The sequence below is a fragment of the Diabrotica virgifera genome, chromosome 7 (assembly GCF_917563875.1).
Source record: "Diabrotica virgifera virgifera chromosome 7, PGI_DIABVI_V3a".
NCBI lineage: Eukaryota > Metazoa > Arthropoda > Insecta > Coleoptera > Chrysomelidae > Diabrotica > Diabrotica virgifera.
This window is the reverse complement of record NC_065449.1, coordinates 27,249,487-27,274,490: the sequence shown is the minus strand read 5'-3', so window position 1 is coordinate 27,274,490 and position 25,004 is coordinate 27,249,487. Positions and strand designations below refer to the sequence as shown.

At 31.0% G+C, this 25,004-nt stretch overlaps 1 protein-coding gene across 2 annotated transcripts; it reads left to right on the top strand.

Annotated features, from left to right (window-relative positions):
* Positions 1–4,511: 4,511 nt before the first annotated feature.
* On the top strand, positions 4,512–24,065 carry LOC114329346 (homeobox protein Mohawk). Of its 2 annotated transcripts, XM_028278407.2 has the most exons (4): positions 4,575–4,675; positions 5,039–5,147; positions 16,406–16,565; positions 18,230–24,065. In XM_028278407.2, exons 2-4 carry the CDS (start codon positions 5,077–5,079, stop codon positions 18,833–18,835), a joined length of 837 nt encoding a protein of 278 aa, XP_028134208.1. In that variant the 5' UTR covers positions 4,575–4,675; positions 5,039–5,076; the 3' UTR covers positions 18,836–24,065. The 2 variants fall into 2 exon arrangements, with proteins under 2 accessions (XP_028134207.1, XP_028134208.1); XM_028278406.2 differs by lacking the exon at positions 5,039–5,147 and having other exon boundaries at positions 4,512–4,675.
* The last annotated feature ends 939 nt before the right edge of the window (positions 24,066–25,004 follow it).

The following is a 25,004-nucleotide window of genomic DNA, read 5'->3' as shown; positions in this document are numbered from 1 at the left end:
CGCTGAATGAAAGACTACGTTATTACCGAGAGTTGAAAGTCCCTTGGAATAAGCAAAACGTTTCTTTTGAATGATATATTTGAAATTAAAAATCAGACTGAATTTTCTCTTTTTGAAGTTATACTTCTTTAGGCGCGATTGAGATTGAGGGTGAATTTATATTAATCTGCGCGCATGCGCACACCGACAGTATGGTGTTAGTCGTTATACGGGCTCTGATTGGGTGTTGAAATGATCTGTCAATAATAAATAATTGTTCAATATGAAGGTAAACAAATGTATAATATATTAGTTTTATTGTTGTGAGGACAGAAACAAAAAAGTTTATAATTGTAGTGACTTTTAAATAGTTTTTAAAGCAACAGGTACGTAATAATTGTAAATGTATCATAGGTACCTACCTATTTGAACCTACCAAAATACATAGTATGTAATACTTTTATTTACATAATTTGATTACCATCAAAATTTCTATCAATATTCACCTAATATATTGTTTTCTTACTCTATGTTTTGTTGTATTTTTTCAATTCTAAATCATTTCAATTCAAAATCAAAATAATTTGATTTAATTCAAAAATGTCAAAAGTTTAATCCGTTTAGTTAGTCGATCTTCGCACATAATGACACATTGTCTCCGTGGCGAAGCGTTTAATGCGAATGAACCCCAATACAACGCCAATACCAACCACGCTGATAAGTTGGTTCGAATCCCAATAGAAACTTTTATTTTTTTATACATTTTATGATTGTAAGTATATTTATTATATAATTTTATTTTCAGAAAATACGTATTTAGTTAAAAAAATTTCCGATAATTAATGTTCAGAAATCATTTGTGGCATTTTTAATGTGTTTGTGTGTGTTTTATTCTTTTATTATTTTAATTTTTGGCACTGTTTTAATAAAAATGTTTGAGAAGTAGTAAGTATAAATTAGTTTAATATTTAAATAAAATATAAATAAAAAGTATATTAATTTCGTTTATAATCATATAATCATATAATAGAAGTATAACTTCTTACGTGCGTACAAAGTACACACACATTCTTTTTTTTTTCACCCCCTGTGACTTATTAAAATAATCATTATAGAAGTTCTCAGGGACTTTCGACCCTCGATAAAAGTGTAATATTTCATTATGTGTTTAAATTTTTCAAAAACACTTATTAGTTTTCTCAGGATTCGAAAAACATATAAATGCGTTTAAAAATAATTTGAACGAAATTTTGCGCCTACGCCTACGCTCTTAAAAAGAATTAAAGTATTATAAATTTTTGTAATCAGTATTTCAAAAGCTTTTAAATGAGGTGTCACATGATGTACTTTTCCATTAAAAAAAATCAAAATTTTGCCTGTCACCTGAAGAGGGATCGCTCAAAGTTCGAAACATTGATGCTATAACATACTATGATTATTTTAAAAATCGGCCTGTCCGAGCGTTTTGCTTATGTGCTAAAAATGAATAAGTTAATAAGGGGTGCTAACACCTATTCCAGTGCACTGTATAGGTACATATTATATTATTAGGTTGTTAAGATGTGGGCCAATTGTAGTAGCCGCTCATCAAACATATGGTACATATGTACCATGTACCATTTTTGCGAAAAAAAAAATTGCAAGGAGAATTGTTGCTGCCCTCTCATAATTTGCCGCCGTAGGCAACTGCCTATACTACCTAATGAATAAAGCGGCCCTGAGTGGTCCAGTAAAAAATATCAAAATATAATATATAGTCTATAGGTCTATAGCCTAATAAAATAAAAAAAGTCAATATGTAAATTCGTACAGGTTAAAACAAATTTTATATCAAAGTTTAGGTGGGTACAAAAGATATTTTCAAGAAAGTATCCAAATAATACAAGGGGATCATTGTTTAAATAATTAAAAAGGGGTCATTTTTGCAAAAAAATACTTTTTTAACTGCTGAGGTCATTCAATTACCAACGAAGGTCTATAGGATTTTTTTCTGCAAAGTTGAAGAGTAAATATTTCTCATAAGACTTACTAAATTAAAGTTTTTGCTTTAAAAACAAATTTGCAAAAAATTATTTTTAGCGTTTTAAATAAGCACTATAAAATATCTTATTTTACAGACTAAGTTGCGCTATGTTACCAGTATCAAGCAAAAAAAATTGGTCGAAAAATATTTAATAGTTTTTGAGATATTGAATTTGTTTATTAAATGTTACTATATTTTCAATTGCAAAAACGCGGTTGTTGCCAAAGAAATATTCACCTGCTTAATATTTTTATTTTTATGTATATTTTCGATAAATGTATTGATAAATTCAAATTTCAGTTAAACTCCCCCCTTAAATGGCATTTGAAAATTATTCAAATTTGTTTATAATTTGTTTTTTTAATAACGTCGCGGGGATTAAGTATTTTGAAATGCCGTTTCGATCATTGGGTTTCTGGGATTTTTTTACTAATTAAAAAAATTTTTTGTCGTTTTTTCTTCTTCTTTTTCTTCTTGGAGTTATATTACTACGGGCCCTTTTAGGGTTAATTTTATTAAGAATGTCGAATCTCTGAGTTGTAGATTCTAGACCTAAAAATATTAAGATTTAACTAAAATCTTTTAAATAAAATGTGGCTACTTACTGAGTTACAGGGTGTTTTATTTAAAAATTTAAAAATGATTGTTACCAAGTACTTTAAAACTATTTGACGTATCCTTATCATACTTGGCAGAAAGTGTGGCTATTATACACCCTATTAAATTGTGATTAATAAACGTTTCTAGCTAGTGCCAGAGACTTACGACAGGGGATAGTGAATGATTGACCCTTCCCAAATTCTACGCCACTGAGTGAATTACTATTGTAGCGAAATTTTTCGATTCTCCAATACTTTGTATGTAAATAACTTTATTGGTATTGATTAAGTCATCAGTTTGAGAGATATTGGAAGTTTAAAATGAATGAATGAATGAATCAAAATAACTATGCCGTTTCATTTTTAACGTCCAATATCTCGAAAACTAATGACTTAATCATTACCAGTAAAGAGTATATTATTTACATAGAAAGTATTGGAGAATCGAAAAATTTCGCTAAAATAGTAATTCCCTCAGTGGCGTAGAATTTGGGAAGGGTCAACCATTAACTGGCCCCTGTCGTACGCCTCTGGTGGTAGCTAGAAACTTTTATTTATCACAATTTAGTAGACTGTATAGTACCCACACTTTCTGTAAAGTACGATAAGGATACGTCAAATAGTTTGAAAGTACTTGGTGAAAATAATTTTTAAATTTTTAAATAAAACACCCTGTAACTCAGTAAGTAGCCACATTTTATTTAAGTGATTTTAGATCAATCTTGATATTTTTAGGTCTAGAAACTACAACTTAGAGATTCGACATTCTTAATGAAACTTAACCCAAAAAGGGCCCGTAGTAATACAATGCCAAGAAAAAAAAAAGAAGAGGAGTAAAAAACAAAAAAATTTGTTAATTAGTGAAAAATTCCCAGAAACCCAATTATCGAAACGGCATTTTAAAATATTTAATCACCGCGACGTTATTAAAACAACAAATTATAAACAAATTTGAATTATTTTCAAAAGCAATTTTAGGGATCAGTTTAATTGAAATTTAAATTTATCAATACATTTATCGAAAATATACATAAAAATAATAAGATTTAATACAGGTGAATATTTCTTTGGCAACAACCGCGTTTTTGCAATTGAAAATATAGTAACATTTAATAAACAAATTCAATATCTCAAAAAATATTAAATATTTTTCGACCAATTTTTTTTTTGCTTAATACTGATAATATAGCACAACTTATCCTGTAAAATAAGATATCTTATAGTGCTTATTTAAAACGCTAAAAATAATTTTTTGCAAATTTGTTTTTAAAGATTTATGTATAATTATTTAAATAAATAGGGGGTCAAATTTAATTTAGTAAGACTTTTGTGAAAGATTTACCCTTCAACTTTACAGAAAACAATCCTATAGACCTTCATTAGTAATTGAATGGCCTCAGCAGTTAAAAAAGTAATTTTTTTGCAAAAATGACCCCTTTTTAATTTTTTAAACAATGATCCCCTTGTATGATTTGGATACTTTTTTGAAAATATCTTTTGTACCCACCTAAACTTTGATATAAAATTTGTTTCAACCTGTACAAATTTACATTTTGATTTACATGTAGTGTAATTTTATTTTACTACACTAATATGTAGGTATGTATTTGATATTGAAAGGAACCGCAGATGAAGATGTAAGTAATCCAAAGTTAAGCAATATGGAACAAATAAAAATTATTTAATAATAATTTTAAAACTACGTATTTAAAAAAAGTTAATTATAAAAATTTAATATAAGTTCATTAACAATTTTTTTTCATGTAAAATATATTTTAATAATTATGGGGCAACATTTCTAAAATATTTAAATTAGATTAAGTCGTCTTAATAAAATGTCAATCGTGAGAAGACGCGACCACGAGTAGATAATAATTATTGTCTTCATCAGAATTAAAATAGTGGTTAGGAATTACAAAAACACTATGCGGGAGACTGAAAGCTCTCAAAATAAAACAGCACTAGATGTGCCCAGACTGTGTAACTCAGTTTTTCATAATCTTTACGCCTGTTTACATCTCGTAGACCCCAACAAGAAACTTTTTAAAGCTGCAGTGCACGTTTTTTGCTATAGGTAAGTGTATGAAACGCTTTTAAAAAATATCCTTGTTTTAATTTGGGAACAATACCAACGGAAACATGAAATATATTTTTAAATGTTAATCATGTTTTTAGATGAGTCAGACAAGATAGTCGCTGTTTTGTAATGTTAAACATGATCTACGGATTTTGCTTCGCTATTTTTTCAATGCAAAGAGATTTTTGGACATTTTTACACTTCGTTTATATATTTCAGCTGATAAAATATTTATTTGCCTAAATGAATTTAAGCGACATCACTTACAAGTGCATAAAAGATCAAATAACACGACACCGACCATCTTGTTTTTGACTGTTATCCAACATGATATCTATTTTTATGCAACATTTTTTCAAGCTATAAGTGACACTTTCGAGGTTTGTTATTTCAAAAAAATGGATACAAGAACTGGGAACGGTTTGCGGGACAAGAACAAACGGCCTCTGCGAAATAAACGATATAACAGGTATAGTTTTCAGAACAGTTTCAGAAAACCCATTTTTCTAATGTTTTTGGTATTTTTTCCTTACTAACACTGAATAAAATTTTCGGAGTGTAAAAATTTTGTGGAATTAAAAGTAACAAAATAATTATACAGTGTGTCAGTTTGAAAAGGTACTACCCTCTATAATTTAGTCCCTATAGAAAATCTAAAAATATATAAAAACACGTCAAATTTATTTGTGAAGGGGACATTTTGTAGACCAGTTTTGAACTAAATTACAGTAACCCTCTAGCAGGGCGGACACAACCCCCTAAATATTTAATGGAAAGGGGGTTTGAGTGCCACATCATTTTAAGAGTCTTTCCACTAACTTTTCAAAAATACCACATATTACATTTCTTTTCAGTACCTACTTTTGGAAAAATCTTGGACTCAATACTCTTAAAATATATAGGAGTTCTAAACTCGATACTTAATTTCTTAATTCTTTTACTTGATTTTTTCCAAAAACACCCCAAAAAATACTCCAATACTTAAAAAATCAATTTGGAGTTCAATACTCCAAAAAATTTTTGGAATTCTGAACTCGATACTTAGTATCTTAACGGTTTTACTTGATATTTTCAAAACTATTGAAAAGAAATATAATGCATGTGGTACTTTTAAAAAAGTAGTTGAACGACCTTTAAAATGAGGTATCACTCCACACCCTTTTCCACTAAAGATATATGGGGTTGTGTCCGCCCATAAATTCTATTTTGTAATATCTCTGGTATGTCACTATTCCACTTTTTTATTGATCTGCCAATTCCTCTATTGGTTTAACTTCTCACACTCTTTTTACTTCTTGTTACTGTCTATCCGTGTTATATGACTGAGCCATATATGACCAGGTTTTTCTCTTTTATTGTGCCAAACAACGGTTTAATTTTAAATACGTCTCTTATTTTTTCATTTCTGAATCTATCTATCCTTTTGCCCCTATCGCTCTTCCGAGGTATTTCCTCTCTGCTGCTTGTATTCTACTTTGGTGCCTTCTGCTTAAAATCCAGGTTTCTGCTCCGTACGTAAACGTTAGCCTATATGTTGTTTCGTATAATACTGTTATCTTCGGTTTTCTTGCTATTTCTTTGTTATTAAACAATCTTCTATGCTTACTCTATTATTTATTACTGTTCCCAGTTTTTGAATACATTTGTTAGCTTTATTTTTTGTTTATCTATCATCACTTCGATTTGGACTTCCGTGTCTTTTCCTTGTTATTTTCATTATCTACGTTCTGTGTACCTATTTACTTTTAGTTTGTATTTTTTTGCTTCTGAATTCCATTTTCCTAGATTGTACTTCAGATTCCCTACTGTTTCAGCGAATAATAGTATTATATATCATCTGCAAATATATAGGGTGAGGCAGATAACTGGCCTATTAGAAATATATCGAGAACTAATGTCAGCAGAATCATGAAAATTGGAATAAAGGGGGTTTTTTAAGGATGATCTATTAAATGAAAATATTTTCATCTCTTTGCAACTTCCGGTTATACCGGAAGTTGCTTATAACTTCGTTTTTTTAAATGGGACACCCTGTATATTTTTACATTGATTGATTATCTTCGATGTCTTCTTTCTGAAGGTATGAGGTTTTGTAATGTTATACAGGGTATTTTAAAAGATAATTACGTTTTTTTATTAATTTCGTAGCAATATTCACACTCTGTAGAATTGTAGTAGTTTGACATCTAAAACTCTACTTACGTTCAAATGATTTTTAATATACTCTACTATTGTTAAGAATAATTAGTATAGCTAAATTTTTAATTTTAGTATACAGGGTTGGTCGAAACTCAGAATGAGTATTTTTTTAGTTTTCTTAAATGGAACACCCTGCATTTTAGTATTGTAATGAAATGATATTTTATGGTACTTTTTTATTTCTTAAGCATTCCCTATACCTAACTGCTTTAATTTGTGAGTTATTGGTGATTCAAGCTAAACATTAATTGCACCAAAAAATACGTAAAATTTTATTAGATTGGCCGTGAAAATACTCAATCCCAAATAATTTTTCAGAAATATATACATATTAATCCAGACTGGTCCTTAAAATTACCAATAATGGTTTAGCTATCAAAATACCTACGTAATTAAGATTGTTTGGTGCGATTAACAATTAAGCAAAAATTAAAGCAGTTAGGTATAGGGAATGCTTAAGAAATAAAAAAGTACCATAAAATATCATTTCATTACAATATTAAAATACAGGGTGTTCCATTTAAGAAAACTCAAAAAATACTCATGCCGAGTTTCGACCAACCCTGTATACTAAAATTAAAAATTTAGCTATACTAATGATTCTTAACAATAGTAGGGTATATTAAAAATCATTTGAACGTAAGTAGAGTTTTAGATGTCAAACTACTACAGGGTGTCCCATTAAAAAAAAACGAAGTTATAAGCAACTTCCGGTATAACCGGAAGTAGCAAAGAGATGAAAATATTTTCATTTATTAGATCACCCTTCAAAACCCCTTTATTCCAATTTTCATGATTCTGTTGCCTTCAGTTCTCGAGATATTTCTAATAGGCCCTTTATTTGCCTCACCCTGTATAATTTCTGAACTTATCATTTGCATTATATTCCGTGCTATACGGTATTTTTAAAGGTTTTCTTACATTCTTTCACTATCTCATCTTTTATGTTTATAAAAAGTACTGAGCTTAATAATTTCCTCCTACACATAATAGGAATATTCCTCTAGACTCTAGAGTACTGACAGTCTCTTGTATTTCCCTTCTTGTGCACTGGTACAATTATTTCATTTGACGATTATATTTTCTACGCAATATTTTTTTCCGTATTAGGTCTACGATATACAGTGATGAGCGCGCTAATAACCGGCAAAATAACGCAAAAGATGGAAAAGATAATACATTGCGAAACAAAAAGAGATGAAACTAGTGGAGGTGGAAATTATCGTTATAAACGTATAAATTAACATTATATTACATACTTTCCCAGCTTTAGACGTATCAGAGGAGTATGACAACTACTGTCACTGTGACAGTAGAACTTTATAAAATACTCCTGTCGCAGACGTCTAAAGGTGGGAAACTATGTAATGCAATGTTAATTATTTATACATTTTTAAACGATAATCTCCACCTCCATAGTTTCATCTCTTTTTGTTTCGCAATGTATTATGTTTTCCAGCTTTTGCGTTATTTTGCCGGTTATTAGCGCGCTCATAACTGTATAATATTTTCTTTGCTTTTTCTCGAATATATTTCAATAGTTCTGCCCTTATTTATTTCCAAGTCTTTATCTTTTCTAGTGCTTCCTTTAGGTCTTCTTCTCTACAGCTTCTGTTCCTCAGTGTGTTCTTCTGATCCGTAAATTAGCTGTTTTCTTTTTCCTTTGCTTTTCCTGGATCTCCATTCAATAATTGTTCGAAGTTTTCCCTCCATCTTTCTATTATATCCTTGGCATCGGTTAATATTCTTCAGTTTTTGGTCATTATTTTTATACATAATTATTGTTCTATTTTCTTCGAATTATTCCCGGCTTTTCCTTTTCTAGGTTTTGACTGTTATCCAACATGATATCTATTTTTATGCAACATTTTTTCAAGCTATAAGTGACACTTTCAAGGTTTATTATTTAAAAAAAAATGGATACAAGAACTGGAAGCGGTTTGCGGGACAAGAACAAACGGCCTCTGCGAAATAAACGATATGGTTCATTCCACCAACATATAGTCCAGGGTAATAAGGTTTTTTCCATGACACTCGAGCAGCCAGGGTACTGAAGCGTTTTTTCGACAGGTAATACCTATAAGAGCAAATTGTAACTATTTCCTGCGTAGGATCTGGCGGCCATTTTTATTTATAAACAATTAGGTGTCAAAAAATGGCATTTTTCACTTTTTTTTTGAAATCAATGGAAACAGGGAAACTTATGGTTTTTTTAGTACAAATATCTTCGAGATTATGGAAAAAGCTTTAAAATGACGTATTACAAAGTTTGATATACTCATTTATTGTTAATATAATTGCGAAAAAAGGTCGGAATTGCAAAAAAAATTATTTTCGCCGTAACTATTGTAAAAATTAGTGTACAGCTTTGAAATTTTTGTCAAATAAGGGTCCTTTGGTGATTAATATGTGATAAAAATTTCAAAGCGATTCATTCAATTGTTTAAATTTTATTCAAATTGTTTATCCCAGAGAGCATTCTTTTTGCAATAACATAATTCAGAAGAAAATGACGTTAGAACCATTCCACAGGTGTCAAATGAAAGAGCATTAACTATATTTTCAACTTGGTTTAAAAAAAGTGAATAAAAAATGCATTTATTAGTAATAAATAATTATGCAAAATTATCGTAAATCTTTCCTTATAAACTTTTTATTTTATTATATAAGAAATTACACATATTTATTACAATTTTTTATCAATTATGATATAGATAACATTACTTGGTAGTTGTGCACTTAAAACGGGGTAAAAAAGTTAATTTTTTTTGGAAAAAGTTATTCAAAAAGTTTATAAAGAAAAATTTACGATACTTTTGCATAATTATTTATTACTAATAAATGCATTTTTTATTCACTTTTTTAAACCATGTTGAAAATGTAGCTCATGCTCTTTCATTTGACACCTGTGGAATGGTTCTAAGGTCATTTTTTCTGACTTACGTTATTGAAAAAAATGCTCTCTGGGATAAACAATTTGAATAAAATTTAAACAATTGAATGAATCGCTCTGAAATTTTTATCACATATTGAGCACCAAAGAACCCTCATTTGACAAAAATTTCAAAGCTGTACACTAATTTTTAAAACAGTTATTGAGAAAATATTTTTTTTGCAATTCCGACATTTTTTCGCAATTATATTAACAACAATAAATGAGTATATCAAACTTAGTAATAAGAATACGTCATTTTAAAGCTTTTTCCATAATCTCGAAGATATTTGTACTAAAAAAATTATAAGTTTCACTGTTTTCCGTTGATTTGAAAAAGAGGGAAAATGCCATTTTTTGACAGTTAATTGTTTATAAATAAAAATGGCCGCCAGATCCTACGCAGGAAATATTTATAATTTGTTCCTATAGGTATTACTTGCCGAAAAAACGCTTCAGTACCCTGGCTGCTGAAGTGTCACGAACAGGGTATATTTTTGTCTTATTACCCTAATGCGACTGTTTTGGATTATCGCGACAACGAATATTTCAGTGTGCATCATAAGAAGTACGAAAGTAAATAGCTCTAATAATTATTCCAATAAACAGCAATGCAATTTGCAATTTATTTTCGTTCTTCATATTTTGCACAATAAAATATTCGTTATCGAAATAATCCAACACAGTCGTATATTCGTGGAATAGTGTATATAACAGGTATAGTTTTTGGTATTTTTTCCTTACTAACACTGAATCAATACTAATACAAATCACCAGAGAGGATAGAATAAGAACAGAGAGAATATGGAACAGATAGGGCAGTAAATGAGGGTATTTGGCTCCGGATTCCATTTAGGGTGTTATAGGGTCCATGTTTTAGGGTCCATAGGGGGTAAAAAATTTTTTGGTTAAAATAGCCATGGAAGAGGTTAGAGAACCTAATTTTAAGCAAAAACTGTTCTATAATTATTTTTTGAAAACTCAATACTTTTTGAGTTATTCGTGGTTGAAAATTGGCCATTTTCATTGAAACATAACACCTTATCGAACGGATTTTTGCGAATACCTTAAAAACTATGCATATAACAAAAAAACTATACAAAATATTTTTGTACCTTATAAAAAAATAAAGAGATTCGTTCCTTCATAAAAGTTATAATACAAAAAGAGATATGGTAGGTGAGAAGAGTTTGTTTATTTTGGTGCATGCTCAAATCGGTGTATTCAACTTGAAATAACAGAGAAACGGTCGATTTTAGGTGTATAATGATACTAATAACTTTTGTAGTGCTTGAAAGGGCATTTAAAATGAGCAATATTAAATGTCAATTACATTCAAACTAAGCGAGATATGCTACAAAAAATTGATGGCTAATGTATTTTAAGAAGAAATGAGAAGTATATTTAATCCCTCATCCATCAGAATTAAAATACATCGTCTTGCTTTTACAATACTTTTTATTATAGTCTTATTTCTATGTCCAAAAATTTGGACTGGTCTAAAATGAACGGTTTTTGAAAAAAAAATAAAATCAAATTATACAGCGCATTTTTAAATTTTCCTGAAAATCTTCCCTTTTCTCCATTAACTCGAAAATGATAAGAGATACGAAAAAAAGATACCACACAAAAATGTGGGGTTCTTTTAGATAAAAATTTCGTTTTTATTTTTCATTACTGTATCTCTTATCATTTTAAAGTTACATGGAGAAAAAGGAAGATTTTTAAGAAAATTTAAAAATGCGCTCTATAATTTGATCTTATTTTTTTTAAACCATTCATTTTAAACCCATCCAACTTTTTGAACATAGAAATAACACTATAGTAAAATAAGGTATTGTAGAAGGAAAACGATGCATTTACATTCTGGTGGATGAGGGTTAAAATTATTTCTCATTTTTTCTTAAAATACATTAGTTATCAATTTTGTTTGCAGCATATCTATCGCTTAGTTTGAATGAAATGGATCTTTAGTATTGCTCATTTTAAAGGTATTTTCAAGCACTACAAAAGGTATTCATAGCATTATACACCTAAAATCGACCGTTTCTCTGTTATTTCAAGTTGAATACACCAATTTGGGCATGTACCAAAAAAATAAACTCTTTTCACCTACCATATCTCTTTTTGTATTATAAGTGGAAGATTTGTGAAGGCAAGCATCTCTTTGTTTTTTTATAACCTACAAAAATTTTTGAAGATATTCTTCTTTAGCGGCGAATAGATTGAGGGTAAAATTTGATTGATCCGCGCGCATGCGCACACCGACAGTATGGTATTAGTTGTTATACGGGCTCTGATTGGGTGTTGAAATTTTGAAATGATCTGTCAATAATTGTTCAATATGGAGGTTATCGGTAAACAAAAATATTGTATAATATTAGTTTTTATTGATGTGTGGACAGAAATAAAATCAAATTTATAATTATAGTGACTTTTTAAATAGTTTTGAAAAGCCGCAGGTACGTAATTCTAAATGTTTCAGTTGGAAATACCTAATAGTTTCAATACCTATCTATTTGGAAAATGTAAACAAAATAATGTAGTTACCTATTAGTAGGCAATGCTTTAATTTACATAGTCTGATTACGAACAAACTTTCTACAAATCTTCATCTCATATATCGTTTTCTTACTCTATATTTTGTTGTATTTTATTTCGACAAAAATCAAACTAATAATTTTATTAAATTCATATAAATTTATGGTGTAAACGTTTAGTTTGTGTATATTCCCACATGACGTATACGAGAGTTTGGTGCAGTTTGAAATGGCGTCAACTTCCGTACGGCGCGGTAGACGTGAAGTGGGTTCAAGCCCCAAGCAAGTTATTATTTTTTTATTTTTTTTATAGATTTTATGATTGTAAGTATATTATTATATAATTTTTGAAGATATTCTTCTTTTTTGAAAGTGGTAGATAAGAAAGTTAGTTTGATTTTTAAATAAAATAAGTACAAATAACCTTTTAAGTATATTTACTTCGTTTAAATTACCTATTATACAGGGTGTCCCGAAAAGAATGGTCATAAATTATACCACACATTCTGGGGTCAAAAATAGTTCGATTGAACCTAACTTACCTTAGTACAAATGTGCTCATAAAAAAAGTTACAGCCCTTTGAAGTTACAAAATTAAAATCGATTTTTTCAATATATCGAAAACTATTAGAGATTTTTTATTGAAAATTGACATGTATCATTTTTATGGCAGGAACATCTTAAAACAAAATTATAGTGAAATTTGTCCAACCCATAACAATTGTATGGGGGTTTTGTTCCCTTAAACCCCAAACTTTTGTGCACGTTTCAATTAATTCATTATTGTGATACCATTAGTTAATTACAACGTTTTTAAAGCTTTTTTGCCTCTTAGTATTTTTTCGATAAGCCAGTTTTTATCGAGATGCGGCTTATTTTTAAATATATTTACATAACAATTTTATGGGGGTTTTGTTCCTTTAAACCCCCCAAATGTTTGTGTACGTTCCAATTAAACTATTATTTTGGTATCATTAGTTAAAGACAGTGTTTTTAAAACTTTTTTGCCTCCTAGTCTTTTTTTAATAAGTTACATCTTATCGAGATGTGGCTTCTTTTTCAAAATATACCTAAAAATGTAAATTATAAATAAATTTTCGGATTATTTACAGGTCTCTATAATCGTACTTAACCATATAAAAATATATGGTGGATTCGACAAATATTCAAAATATCTCGATAAACAGTGGCTTATCGAAAAAGTACTAGGAGGCAAAAAAGTTTTAAAAACATTGTGTTTCATTAATGGTGCCACAATAATAATTTAATTGGAACGTACACAAAAGTTTGGGGGGGTTTAAGGGAACAAAACCCCCATAAATTTTTTTTGGGGTGCACAAATTTCACTTTAATTTTTATTTGAGATGTTGCTGCCATAAGAATACCACATGTCCATTTTCAATAAAAAATCTTTAAGAGTTTTCGATATATGAAAAAAAATTGATTTTCATTTTGTAACTTCAAAGAGCTGTAACTTTTTTTGTATGCACTATTGTATATAGGTAAGTGAGGTTCAATCAACCTATTTTTGACCCCAGAATCTGTGGTATAATTTATGACCAATCTTTTCGGGACACCCTGTATTATAGAAGAATATCTTCTTGCGTGCGTACAAAGTACACACACATTCTTTTTTATACAGTTTTTTAGTTAGGTTCATAGTTTTTAAGGTATTTGCGAAAAACCGTTCGATAAGGTGATATTTTTCAATGAAAATGGCCAATTTTCAACCACGAATAACTCAAAAAGTATTGAGTTTTCAAAAAAAATTATAGAACTCTACAGGTTCTCTAGCGAATTCCGTGGTTATTTTAACCAAAAAAATGTTCACCCCTGAGAAGGGGTGGGAACCACCCCCAAGATAAAAGCACACACATCGACATAGGGTAGATTTTGAATTAGGAGATAAGTAGAGGATATTTCCAAAATTTCATTAAAATCCATACAGTAGGATAGAATTCGGAGGTAATATTCTATTCTTGCTCCCATTGACTGGCGTAAGAATTCTCAATTAAAAAAAGTTGGAAAACAGAGTTCTGCAGTGAATACTAAAGCAGTGCCGGCGCTAGGGTATAAGGTGCCCGCCTGCAAAACTAACACAATAGCCCCCCCCCCACACACACACACACACACACACATACACACAGATACTCGTACACCAGCCTCGGGGACATTATGTCTCTTCTAATGGAATAGTGAGACCCACAATGTCCGAAGATCAAATCGGTCAAAATGCGTAACCAGGAGTGGTACCTATCTGACCGCCCATAACCTGGAGTGGTATCTATCTGACCCCCAAGTACAAGCTATACCACCACCCCTCCCTATAGTAGTACCTACATAACGAATGAGGAGACTTTGTACTGAATGTTACCTTGGATACCCTGGGTAATGGGACATCCTCTGTATTACTTTATGTGGTTAAACCACCTGATTTTAGAGGTAGCTAGAAGAGCTGTTCTCCCTATTAATGACTTGATTTTGGACTTGTGTCCTAAAAACGTGTGTTCCGGGCAGCGAGGAACCGACTTAAGTCGGTGTCCCGCTATCCGCAAATGTTCCCGGTAAATAAAGTTCGGTTACAGTTTTATTGGACCCATCATCTGGCAAAACAAGTTGTTTGGTTGAAATATGATATAAATATTTGACCAATAAATTATATTAGGGGAATGGGGGGCATGACGGGGTCTCGAGGTAAGACGGGGTACCGCACACAAACAAGAAACTACACGTTGGTGAATAGCATGCAGTAACTCAATATTAAGAGTCATTCGACTAACGGTCCCTGCAAGAGAAACCGTGGATGAGAGTGCACGCGTTTTTTGTCTACAAACGGAAAACTGTTTTAGCGATCCGTTGATCTAATTTTGTGCAAGGACAACCATCGTTATTTTAAGGTAATTATGATCACCTCATTAATGTCTTTTTTATCGTTGTTTACTAGTATTCTTATTTTTATAATGGCATATTGTTTGTGTGAATACGTTAAACATTTAATTAGTGAATTTTTTTTTGTTCAAAGTTACCTTTTGAGGCAAGATGGGGTATTGGGTGCGGGGTATGATGGGACATTGGTGGTAAGTCTGGGTTAATTTAAATTTCTTAATAAATAACATTGGATTATTATTTTAGATAATACCATGGTACGTACTTACAAGAAAAAAACAAAAAGAGGAGAGTGGTCGAGAGATGCTATGAAAACAGCCATAGATAAAGTGACATCGTCAGACCCTGGGTAGGCTGCCAGATCTGTGGATGTTGAGCTCACAATGCTTGTGCTAGGGTGGACAATGAAGATCTGGAGCAAATACACATTTTTGTTTGTTTTGTGAGAATTAATTAGCATCACCATCATGCCCCAATTCCATTACCCCATCATACCCCATAGGATGGGGCAAGATGGTTTTTCATAATGTTCTTATTAATGGCTAATTGTTGAAAAATGTGATAGGTCGATTTTCCAAAGATTGTACCAAATCATAGTTAGATTAATGACGTAACGTGCCATCAATTAGTAATAGTAATAAACGTAGTAATTATGTTGTATTTTTGTTATTTTCCTTAGCTACCCCATCATACCCCCCCTTCCCCTACTGCATGGTAAGAATTCTATAAGCCATTGCATATTTTTGTATTTACAATTCAAATATTCAAAACTAACAAACACAGATTAGGGCATTAAGACAAATTTAAACCACATTTAAAAAAATACATTTTTCTATTTTAGTATTTTGCATAACACCAACAGAAAAAAGCTCATTCTGGCGCCCCTAAAAAGGGGCGCCCGCCTGCAGTGCATCCCTTGCAGGCCCGTTATCGCCGGCCCTGTACTAAAGAATACTAAGAATACTAAACTGGGACTCGCCGGGAAGAAGACGGAGAGGAAGACCTGCTATGAGATAGATTTATAATCGTGAAAGTAAAATATCTAACAGTATCTCCCTATTTTTTGTGATTGCATTTTTTTACAATAATATTTTTTGCAGTTTTAAGTTTGAATTAAATACGCGGGTATACCTATTAGATTTTATTATTAAGTTACATTTTTTATTTCAGAAGAGCATATGGTGAGGAGAAAAGACCACCCAAAATGCTTTTTACTCCGGAGATTAAGAGATATTTAAAAGATTGGTTAGTTCGAAGAAGAGAGAATCCTTATCCCAATCGGGATGAAAAAAAGATGTTGGCTGTGCAAACGGGTTTAACTTATATACAGGTAGGGTGCAAATAACAAATAGTACATTTTAAACACCCCAAAACAATTTTTATGCAATAAAATCATAATTTAACAACAAATAGAGATAAGGAAGTACTGTTCTTCTTCTTTCTCTAGTTTTATAATCCTTGTCTTTGCTTTTTCGACAATAATTGCCAATTCCTATCATACATAGCATGTAGCATCCAGTGCTAATTATAGTCCTCGTTGAGCTAACTCCATTGTTCCTGGTAGGTATTGTGGAGTGTAAATTCAGTCTATTGTAAATAATCCTTTTTATAAATATCACAAGGAAAAGTTCCTGTAACTGCTGTTTACGTATACCATAAATCACATAAATAAAAACCTTAACTTGTAAAAGGTATATCTAAAATCCCTAAAAAGGGCTATATCACAACAAAACGTTTTCGGAATCAATATTCCATCATCAGTGTTATCACCTAAAATAAGTATAACTCTATAAGTAAAGCAAACGTGAGGTTAAATTTTGACAAAGGTAAAAAAGTGAATAGATAGTTATACTTACAGGTTTACATGCTTTAAGCCACCAAAATATACGGGTAAAAGCCCTTGAATTGTTTTTAAACAGTAAAGGTTACGATATATTATCCGATTTTAAAGGATGCTAAAAAGATTTCCAGATTAATCCCTGGCATCACATGACATCAACCGTAACCAACAAATTTTTCAACCAATATGGTTATTATTAACCCCCCCCCCCCCCTATTAACTTATTTATATTTAGCACATAAGCAAAACGCTCGGATACAGGTCTATTTTTAAAATAATCATAGTATATTATAGCATCGATATTTCGAAATTTACGCGATCCCTCTTCAGGTGACAGGCATAACTTTGATTTTTTTAAATGGGAAGGTACATAATGTGACACCTCATTTAAAAGCTTTTGAAATAATGATTACAAAATGTATAACAATTTAATCCTCTTTGAGAGCGTAGGCGCAAAATTTCAGTCAAACTCTTTTTAAACGCATTCATTTTTTTCAAATCCTGAGAATACTAATAAGTATTTTTGAAAAATTTGAACGCAGAATGAAAGATTAGATTTTCGAGGGATGACAGTCCCTTAGAATAAACAAAAAGTTTCCTTTGAATAATATATTTGAAATTAAAAATCAAACTTAATTTTCTCTTTTTTTCGCCCCTGTGACTTATTAAAATAAACCTTATAGGAGTTCCCAGGAACTTTTGACCATCGAGAATACTGTAATATTTCATTCTGCGTTTAAATTTTTCAAAAATATTTATTAGTTTTTTTTCAGGATTCTAAAAAATGATTAAATTTAGAAGAATTCGACCAAAATTTTGCGCCTACGCTCTCAAACAGGATTAATGTATTATACATTTTTGTAATCAGTATCTAAAAATCTTTTAAATGAGGTGTTACATGATATACTTTCCTATTTAAAAAAAATCAAAGTTATGCCTGTCACCTGAAGAGGGATTGCGTAAAGTTCGAAACATTGATGCTATAATATACTATGATTATTTTAAAAATCGACCTGTCCGAGCGTTTTGCATATGTGCTAAAAATAGATAAGTTAATAAGGGGGAGTAACACTTCTTCCAGGGCACTGTGTATTGTTTAATCTTTTTTATTATTCAATATAATAATAATAAAATATAAAAATTTTCTTTTATAGGTGTGTAATTGGTTCGCAAACTGGCGACGAAAACTCAAAAATGCCGGCAGAGAACCGCATAAAAAAACATGGTCATCTTTGATCAAAACCTACAACAACCAAGTTCAAGGAAACGTTGAACATTTAAGTATCTGCTCAAACGATAGTATATGGGAGGAATCAGACAAAACATCGAGTTACACTAACGACAAATATGCACAAGAGAAACATTTATACGAAGAAACATATTTTAACAACAATAACAACGACATCCAAAACCAGTGCTATTACATTAGTTCGACAACTGAAAACGATCACGAAAATCCATTTTCCCAAAATACGTGCAAGTACAAAAACCACATGATGGAAAAGTATTTAAGGGACTGTCAAAAACCCTTCCAAACCAGTGACGACACTAAACCTATGATGTCAAAATGGCTAAAAAGTGCAGCTAATTTCATACCGAGTGAAAGCAGTTACCTCGACTGGACCTTAAGCAAAATAAATATTAACAAAAAGAGATTAAAGATTAACGAACATGGTGTAGACGTGATGATGCATGGTAGGGAAGAGCTCGATGCTGCTGAAGCATTGACAACTTTAGCAAATTCAATATACAAGTTATAAAAATCGCAAATATTGTTGAATTACACTACTTCAAGAAATTAACGCACCGCCTTAAGGGGGCTATGGCTATCCTAGTGTAAAAGTACTAAATTCATATACTTTTTTGGGAATTTCTAAAAGAAAATGCAATGTACCAATTATTTTGAAAATTTGCATGAGCATTTATTATAAAAAGAAGTATATGTAAAAAAATTTTCATAAAAAAATATTGAAAATTAAACGATTTATGTGCCATCTACTGGCATCGTGAAAATAATAATATAGCTCTACTGCTGCAGTGATTGAGACTAATAGAGATCCTAAAACATAAAATTTCAATACCATCAACTAGGGGTTTTTTGATCGGATCAAAAATGCCAATTTGGCGGTTTTTGAAAACTGAAAATGCTTTAGCTAATTAAAAAAAATCAACACTTCGTCATTCTTCCAAATTTTAATATTTTTCAAAAATTCTAGTTGATGGTATAGGAAATATCTTATATTTCAATAATTACTTTGAAATTTTATGCTTCAGGATCTCTATTGGTCCCAATCACTGCAGCAGTGGACCTATGTTTTTATTTTAACGGTATCAGTAGATGGCGCATAAATTGTTTAATTATCAATATTTTTTTATGAAAATTGTTTTACATATATGTACTTCATTTTATAATAAATGCTCATCCAAATTTTCAAAACAGTTGGTACAGTACTTTTTATTTTAGAAATTCCCAAAAAAGTATATGAATTTCGTACTTTTACACTAGGATAGTCCCTTAAAAATGGGTCATTTTTGATGTCTCGAATTTCCTAAAGCTGTTTTCCGATTAGAGTGATCTTTCTAATACGTTATAGCCTTATTCTGTATCAATATCGCTGTAACAAAATTGTTGCTACACAGGTAAATTGTCACTGTACCTATATCGGGTGTACCAATCAAACTGTGTTTTTTTCACATCACCACACCCTGTGGAATATTTCAGCATCTATAAAATACTGAAATTAAAGCCCACCTCTATAGCCTCAGGTTTTTTTAACATTCTGTTTTTTGATTCATTCGCTTATGTTAGATAATAAAAAAGTTAGGTACTTTAACAACTAGCCATCTTCATCAATACAGGATGTTTCTAAATAAGTGCGGTAAAAGGGATAATTCTGCATGCAAAAATAATGATAGTTTTCTTTATAAAGATATGTCCGCAAATGCTTCGTTTCCAAGTAGTCTAGTCGCAACATATAGGGGGTCCCGTGGGCACTTTTAGCTCGCCGCGATTTGATGGTGGTATTATAGGTTTTTTGGATCTCTGAATCTAATGGAAGTGGAATTTGGAAGCCCAAATGTGGTGCGATTAATTGTTATTAATAAATTATGGTGAAATTAGATGTTTTTCAGGAATTATTAGAAGCCCTGTAAATAAATTGATAGTGTTAAGGTCTTCTCTGGTGTATTTTTGGTCGCGACTAGTCGCGATTACTCAAAATATTTTCTTAATTTGTTAATAACAAAATAATTGTTTATTCGCCGAAAAGCTCGAAATGCGCTATCTACAGCAAGTTTGTAGTCTTTTTCATGGTATTTTTATACGCTATAAATCGATTGCCACTAGTCGTGATAGCTTAGACCACGTTCCGACTTGGTTATTAATAAATTATTGCAAAAATAACGGTTTATAGTACGTTCACTCACGGTTTTTACTCTAAATTTTAAAAAACCACTTGGATTGACATGAAATTTGGCATACACGTAGCTAAGATGTCAAACAAAAAAGTGATATTGTTCCGATGCCTGCTTTTACTCTGGGGGTGAGTTTCACCCCTTTTCGGGGGTGAAAAAAGAAACCTTTAAAATAAGTCCGGAAGTGGATAAACTGATTAATTCTAAGCAACTCTTGTTTTATAGAGTTTTTTCACTAAGTCAATACTTTTCGAGTTATTTGGTTTTTTTTGTTGGAAAATGAACATATTCACTCGCAAATAACTCGAAAAGTATTGACTGTAAAAACTCTATAGGACAAAAGTTGCTTAGAATTAATCAGTTTATCCAATTCCGGAAATATTTTAAAGGTTTTTTTTCACCCCCGAAACGGGGTGAAACTCACCTCCAGGGTAAAAGCACACATCACATCAGCACAATATCACTTGTTTTGTTTGACATGTTAGCTACGTGCGTGCCAAATTTAATGTCATTCCAAGTGGTTTTTTAACATTGAGAGCAAAAACCGTGAGTAAACGTACTATAAACCGTTATTTTTTCAATAATTTATTAATAACAAAGTCGGAACGTAGTTTAAGCTATCACGACTAGTGACAATCGATTTAGCGTACAAAAATACTATGAAATAGACTACAAACTTGATGTATATAACGCATTTCGAGCTGTTCGGCGAATAAACAATTATTTTGTTATTAACAAAATAAGAACACATTTTAAGTAATCGCGACTAGTCGCATTCGATTCAGCGACCAAAAATACACCAGAGAAGACCTTAACACTACCAATTTATTTAGAGGGCTTCTAATAATTCCTGAAGAACATATAATTTTACCATAATTAAACGCACCACATTTGGGCCTCCAGGCCACTTCCATTGGATTCAGCGACCCAAAAAACCTACAATACCAACATCAAATCGCGGCGAGCTAAAAGTGCCCACGGGACCCCCTATATGTTGCGACTAGACTATAAAGATACGGAATGTTGAAATTTTTCTTACAAACTGACGATTTATTTATTGCTCTAAAACCGGTTGAGATATGAAATTTGGTATCTTTTAAGAGTTAGTTATTTCTATTTCGCATTTTTTGACACATTATTAAGAATTTTATATTCTCCTTTGGCGCGCAGACGGGTCATATTACCCGTATGCACGCCAATGGCGAAGGCATTCCAAATCGCGTGATATAATATGGCTGCTGGATGGCATGGCGAAACTGTCATCCATAGGCGTATCCAATGTTTAAACCACTTCATATTTAATTTGCTATGACAATTTCACAACTTTCGCTACACAATTAACAAAAAAAGAATGTGTGTGTACTTTGTACGCACGTAAGAAGTTATACTTCTATTATATGATTATATGATTATAAACGAAATTAATATACTTTTTATTTATATTTTATTTAAATATTAAATTAATTTATACTTACTACTTCTCAAACATTTTTATTAAAACAGTGCCAAAAATTAAAATAATAAAAAAATAAAACACACACAAACACATTAAAAATGCCACAAATGATTTCTGAACATTAATTGTCGGAAAATTTTTTAACTAAATACGTATTTTCTGAAAATAAAATTATATAATAAATATACTTACAATCATAAAATGTATAAAAAAAAAATAAAAAAATAAAAGTTACTATTGGGATTCGAACCACAACACATTAAAAATGCCACAAATGATTTCTGAACATTAATTGTCGGAAAATTTTTTAACTAAATACGTATTTTCTGAAAATAAAATTACATAATAAATATACTTACAATCATAAAATGTATAAAAAAAAATAAAAAAATAAAAGTTACTATTGGGATTCGAACCAACTTACCACGCGGCTGGTATTTGAGTTGTATTGGGATTCACTCGCATTAAAACTTCGCCACAGAGACAGCTTGTCATTATGTGCGAAGATCGTCTAACTAAACAGATTAACCTTTTGACATTTTTAACTTATGTAAATCAAATTATTTTGATTTTGAATTGAAATGATTTAGAATTGAAAAAATACAACAAAACATAGAGTAAGAAAACAATATATTAGGTGAATATTGATAGACATTTTGATGGTAATCAAATTATGTAAATAAAAGTATAACATACTACTTATGTATTTTGGTAGGTTCAAGGTAGGTATCGGAGCCCGTATAACGACTAATAAATTTCGCAATCACTTGCGTCGTGCAAAGTGGCTATGTTCAAATATCATAACAAAATTTGATCAACTATTTATAAAACACTTACCAGTGAAAGATTCTTTAGCTTTGAATAAGCGAGATCTGCGGCAGGCATACTATAGTCACAGTTTGATGAGCTTTCACATTGGCATGCAACAATCATCTCTTCTATGTAAATAAGTCCAAAAATATAATATGAAAACTATTTAAAAAGGCAGTATAACCATTAACTAACTTTTTGTTTGTTGTTTCTTTTCCTACAAATTTTAAAACGCAACAAGCATACATTATAACCAAACCACAGTCCCACAGCTGCCATATTGGATAATTTTTGTCATGTCATTTGAACATCCAATCAGAACAAAGTTATAATGCGCATGCGCCCGGTCGCTAGGTTTTACCATATAAAATTTCACCGTCATTACGCCCGTAAAGAAGTATAACTTCAAAAACAAAACCAAACAGGATATTCTTTACAAATTTGTCAATATTCAATGTAAACATTAGATACGCCATGACCACCCCCCTTAACTATGTCTATGGCCATGTCAGTTTAGCCATCCACCGGCCACCACTGACAGTTCATTGGAATCCCTAATTGTATGTCAAAAATGCGCAGTAAGTGCCTCTTAAAACCCATCAAATTATAAGACAAATTTCAACACCTATTATCTCGGAAACGAAGCATGTGCGGACATAAGTTTATAAAGCAAACTGCTATTTCTTTTTCATGTAGAATTACCCTTTGTAAGTTTGTCGTACACCCTGCATTGATGAAAAACATGGCTAGTTGCTAAAGTAGGTGCCTAACTTTCTTATTATACAACATATAAGCGATTGAATAACAAAACAGAATGTTAAGAAAATCTGAGGCTAAGTTGGGTTTTAATTTCAGAATTTTATAAATGCTAGAATATTCCACAGGGTGTGGTGAACTTTGAGAAAAAACACAGTTTGATTGGTACACCCGGTAGGTATAATGACAATTTACCAGTCTAGCAACAATATTATTACAGCGATATTGTTAAAGAATAAGGCTATACCATATTAAAAAAATCACTGAAATCGGACGACAGGTTTAGGAAATTCGAGACATCAAAAATGACCCATTTTTAAAGGTGATACGTTAATTTCTTGGAGTAGTGTATTACTTACATACTGTTTTACTAGTCTAAAATTTTTACAATGTAAAAAATAGATCAACGTAACAATTACATTACTGATAAGAGCATCCAATAGTTTTGTAATTAACTTTGTTATTGTTAAGAGAAACTGTTGTTTTGTTTGCTATTGTTATTTATAAATCGATATGTGATTAAGTTTATTAGTAATATAAGTACTTTTTATATACGTGTTTTTCTTATTCGTATCTATTAGAAATACCTTTAAATTATATCTATAGCTAGGTATGTAAAAATTTATATTTCTTCTTGTTTTAAAGCAAGTATTAATGTGTCATCGATACATCAATTTGGTACAATTGTACAAACTCTGCCCACCATATCAGGTTACTGATTGTCTGTCCTCCAACCGATAATCCACCCCTCCATCCGTCTAGAACCTTTTGAAGATTCCTCCAGTACGTTATTGTTCCATCGTTTTCTTGGTCTTCTCACAGATCATCTTCCTATCCTATCGTGGAACCGTCTCTCGCCTCGTTTTTACTACTCTATTTGTTTTCTTTCGGCTTATATATTATGATCACTCCATTCTACTCTTAAGTCCTTCATGTTCTCCACTTTGCATCCCCGTCATCGTATATCTGTACTTCTAGCTCTGTCTCATAGGGTCTTACCAGCATCTGATTTTTATAAGGGTTTTAATCGGTGCTGTTTCCAGTATTATTTTTGTTCTCTCTGATATGTTCCGATAATTTTATTTTTTCATATTGTTCCATTTTGTATTGATGTTTAATCATACATGTTCCATTATATGATTAAATTTTTGTTATATGTTTAACCTTTTAATACAACGGGTTTCATCCTAATACTATTTTTTTAATTATCGGCCCTGGCTATATACAGCCTCACCATCTCACTATTATCTTCCATCCACGTCATCTCTTCTGATGATTTTTGTCCGTTTTGTATGTAATCCTCAGTAATATTTCATGTAAAAATAAAAAAAGAAAAGGCCTTAAACTATATAATAACCAAATAGTACATCAAAGTTTTTATATCAATCTACACAGCTTTGTTTACATTCATACGCTTAATAAAAAATGCAATTACAATTTCAAAGGAGATAAAACTTAACAAATGATATTTTCTTTTAAACCAGCACACTAAT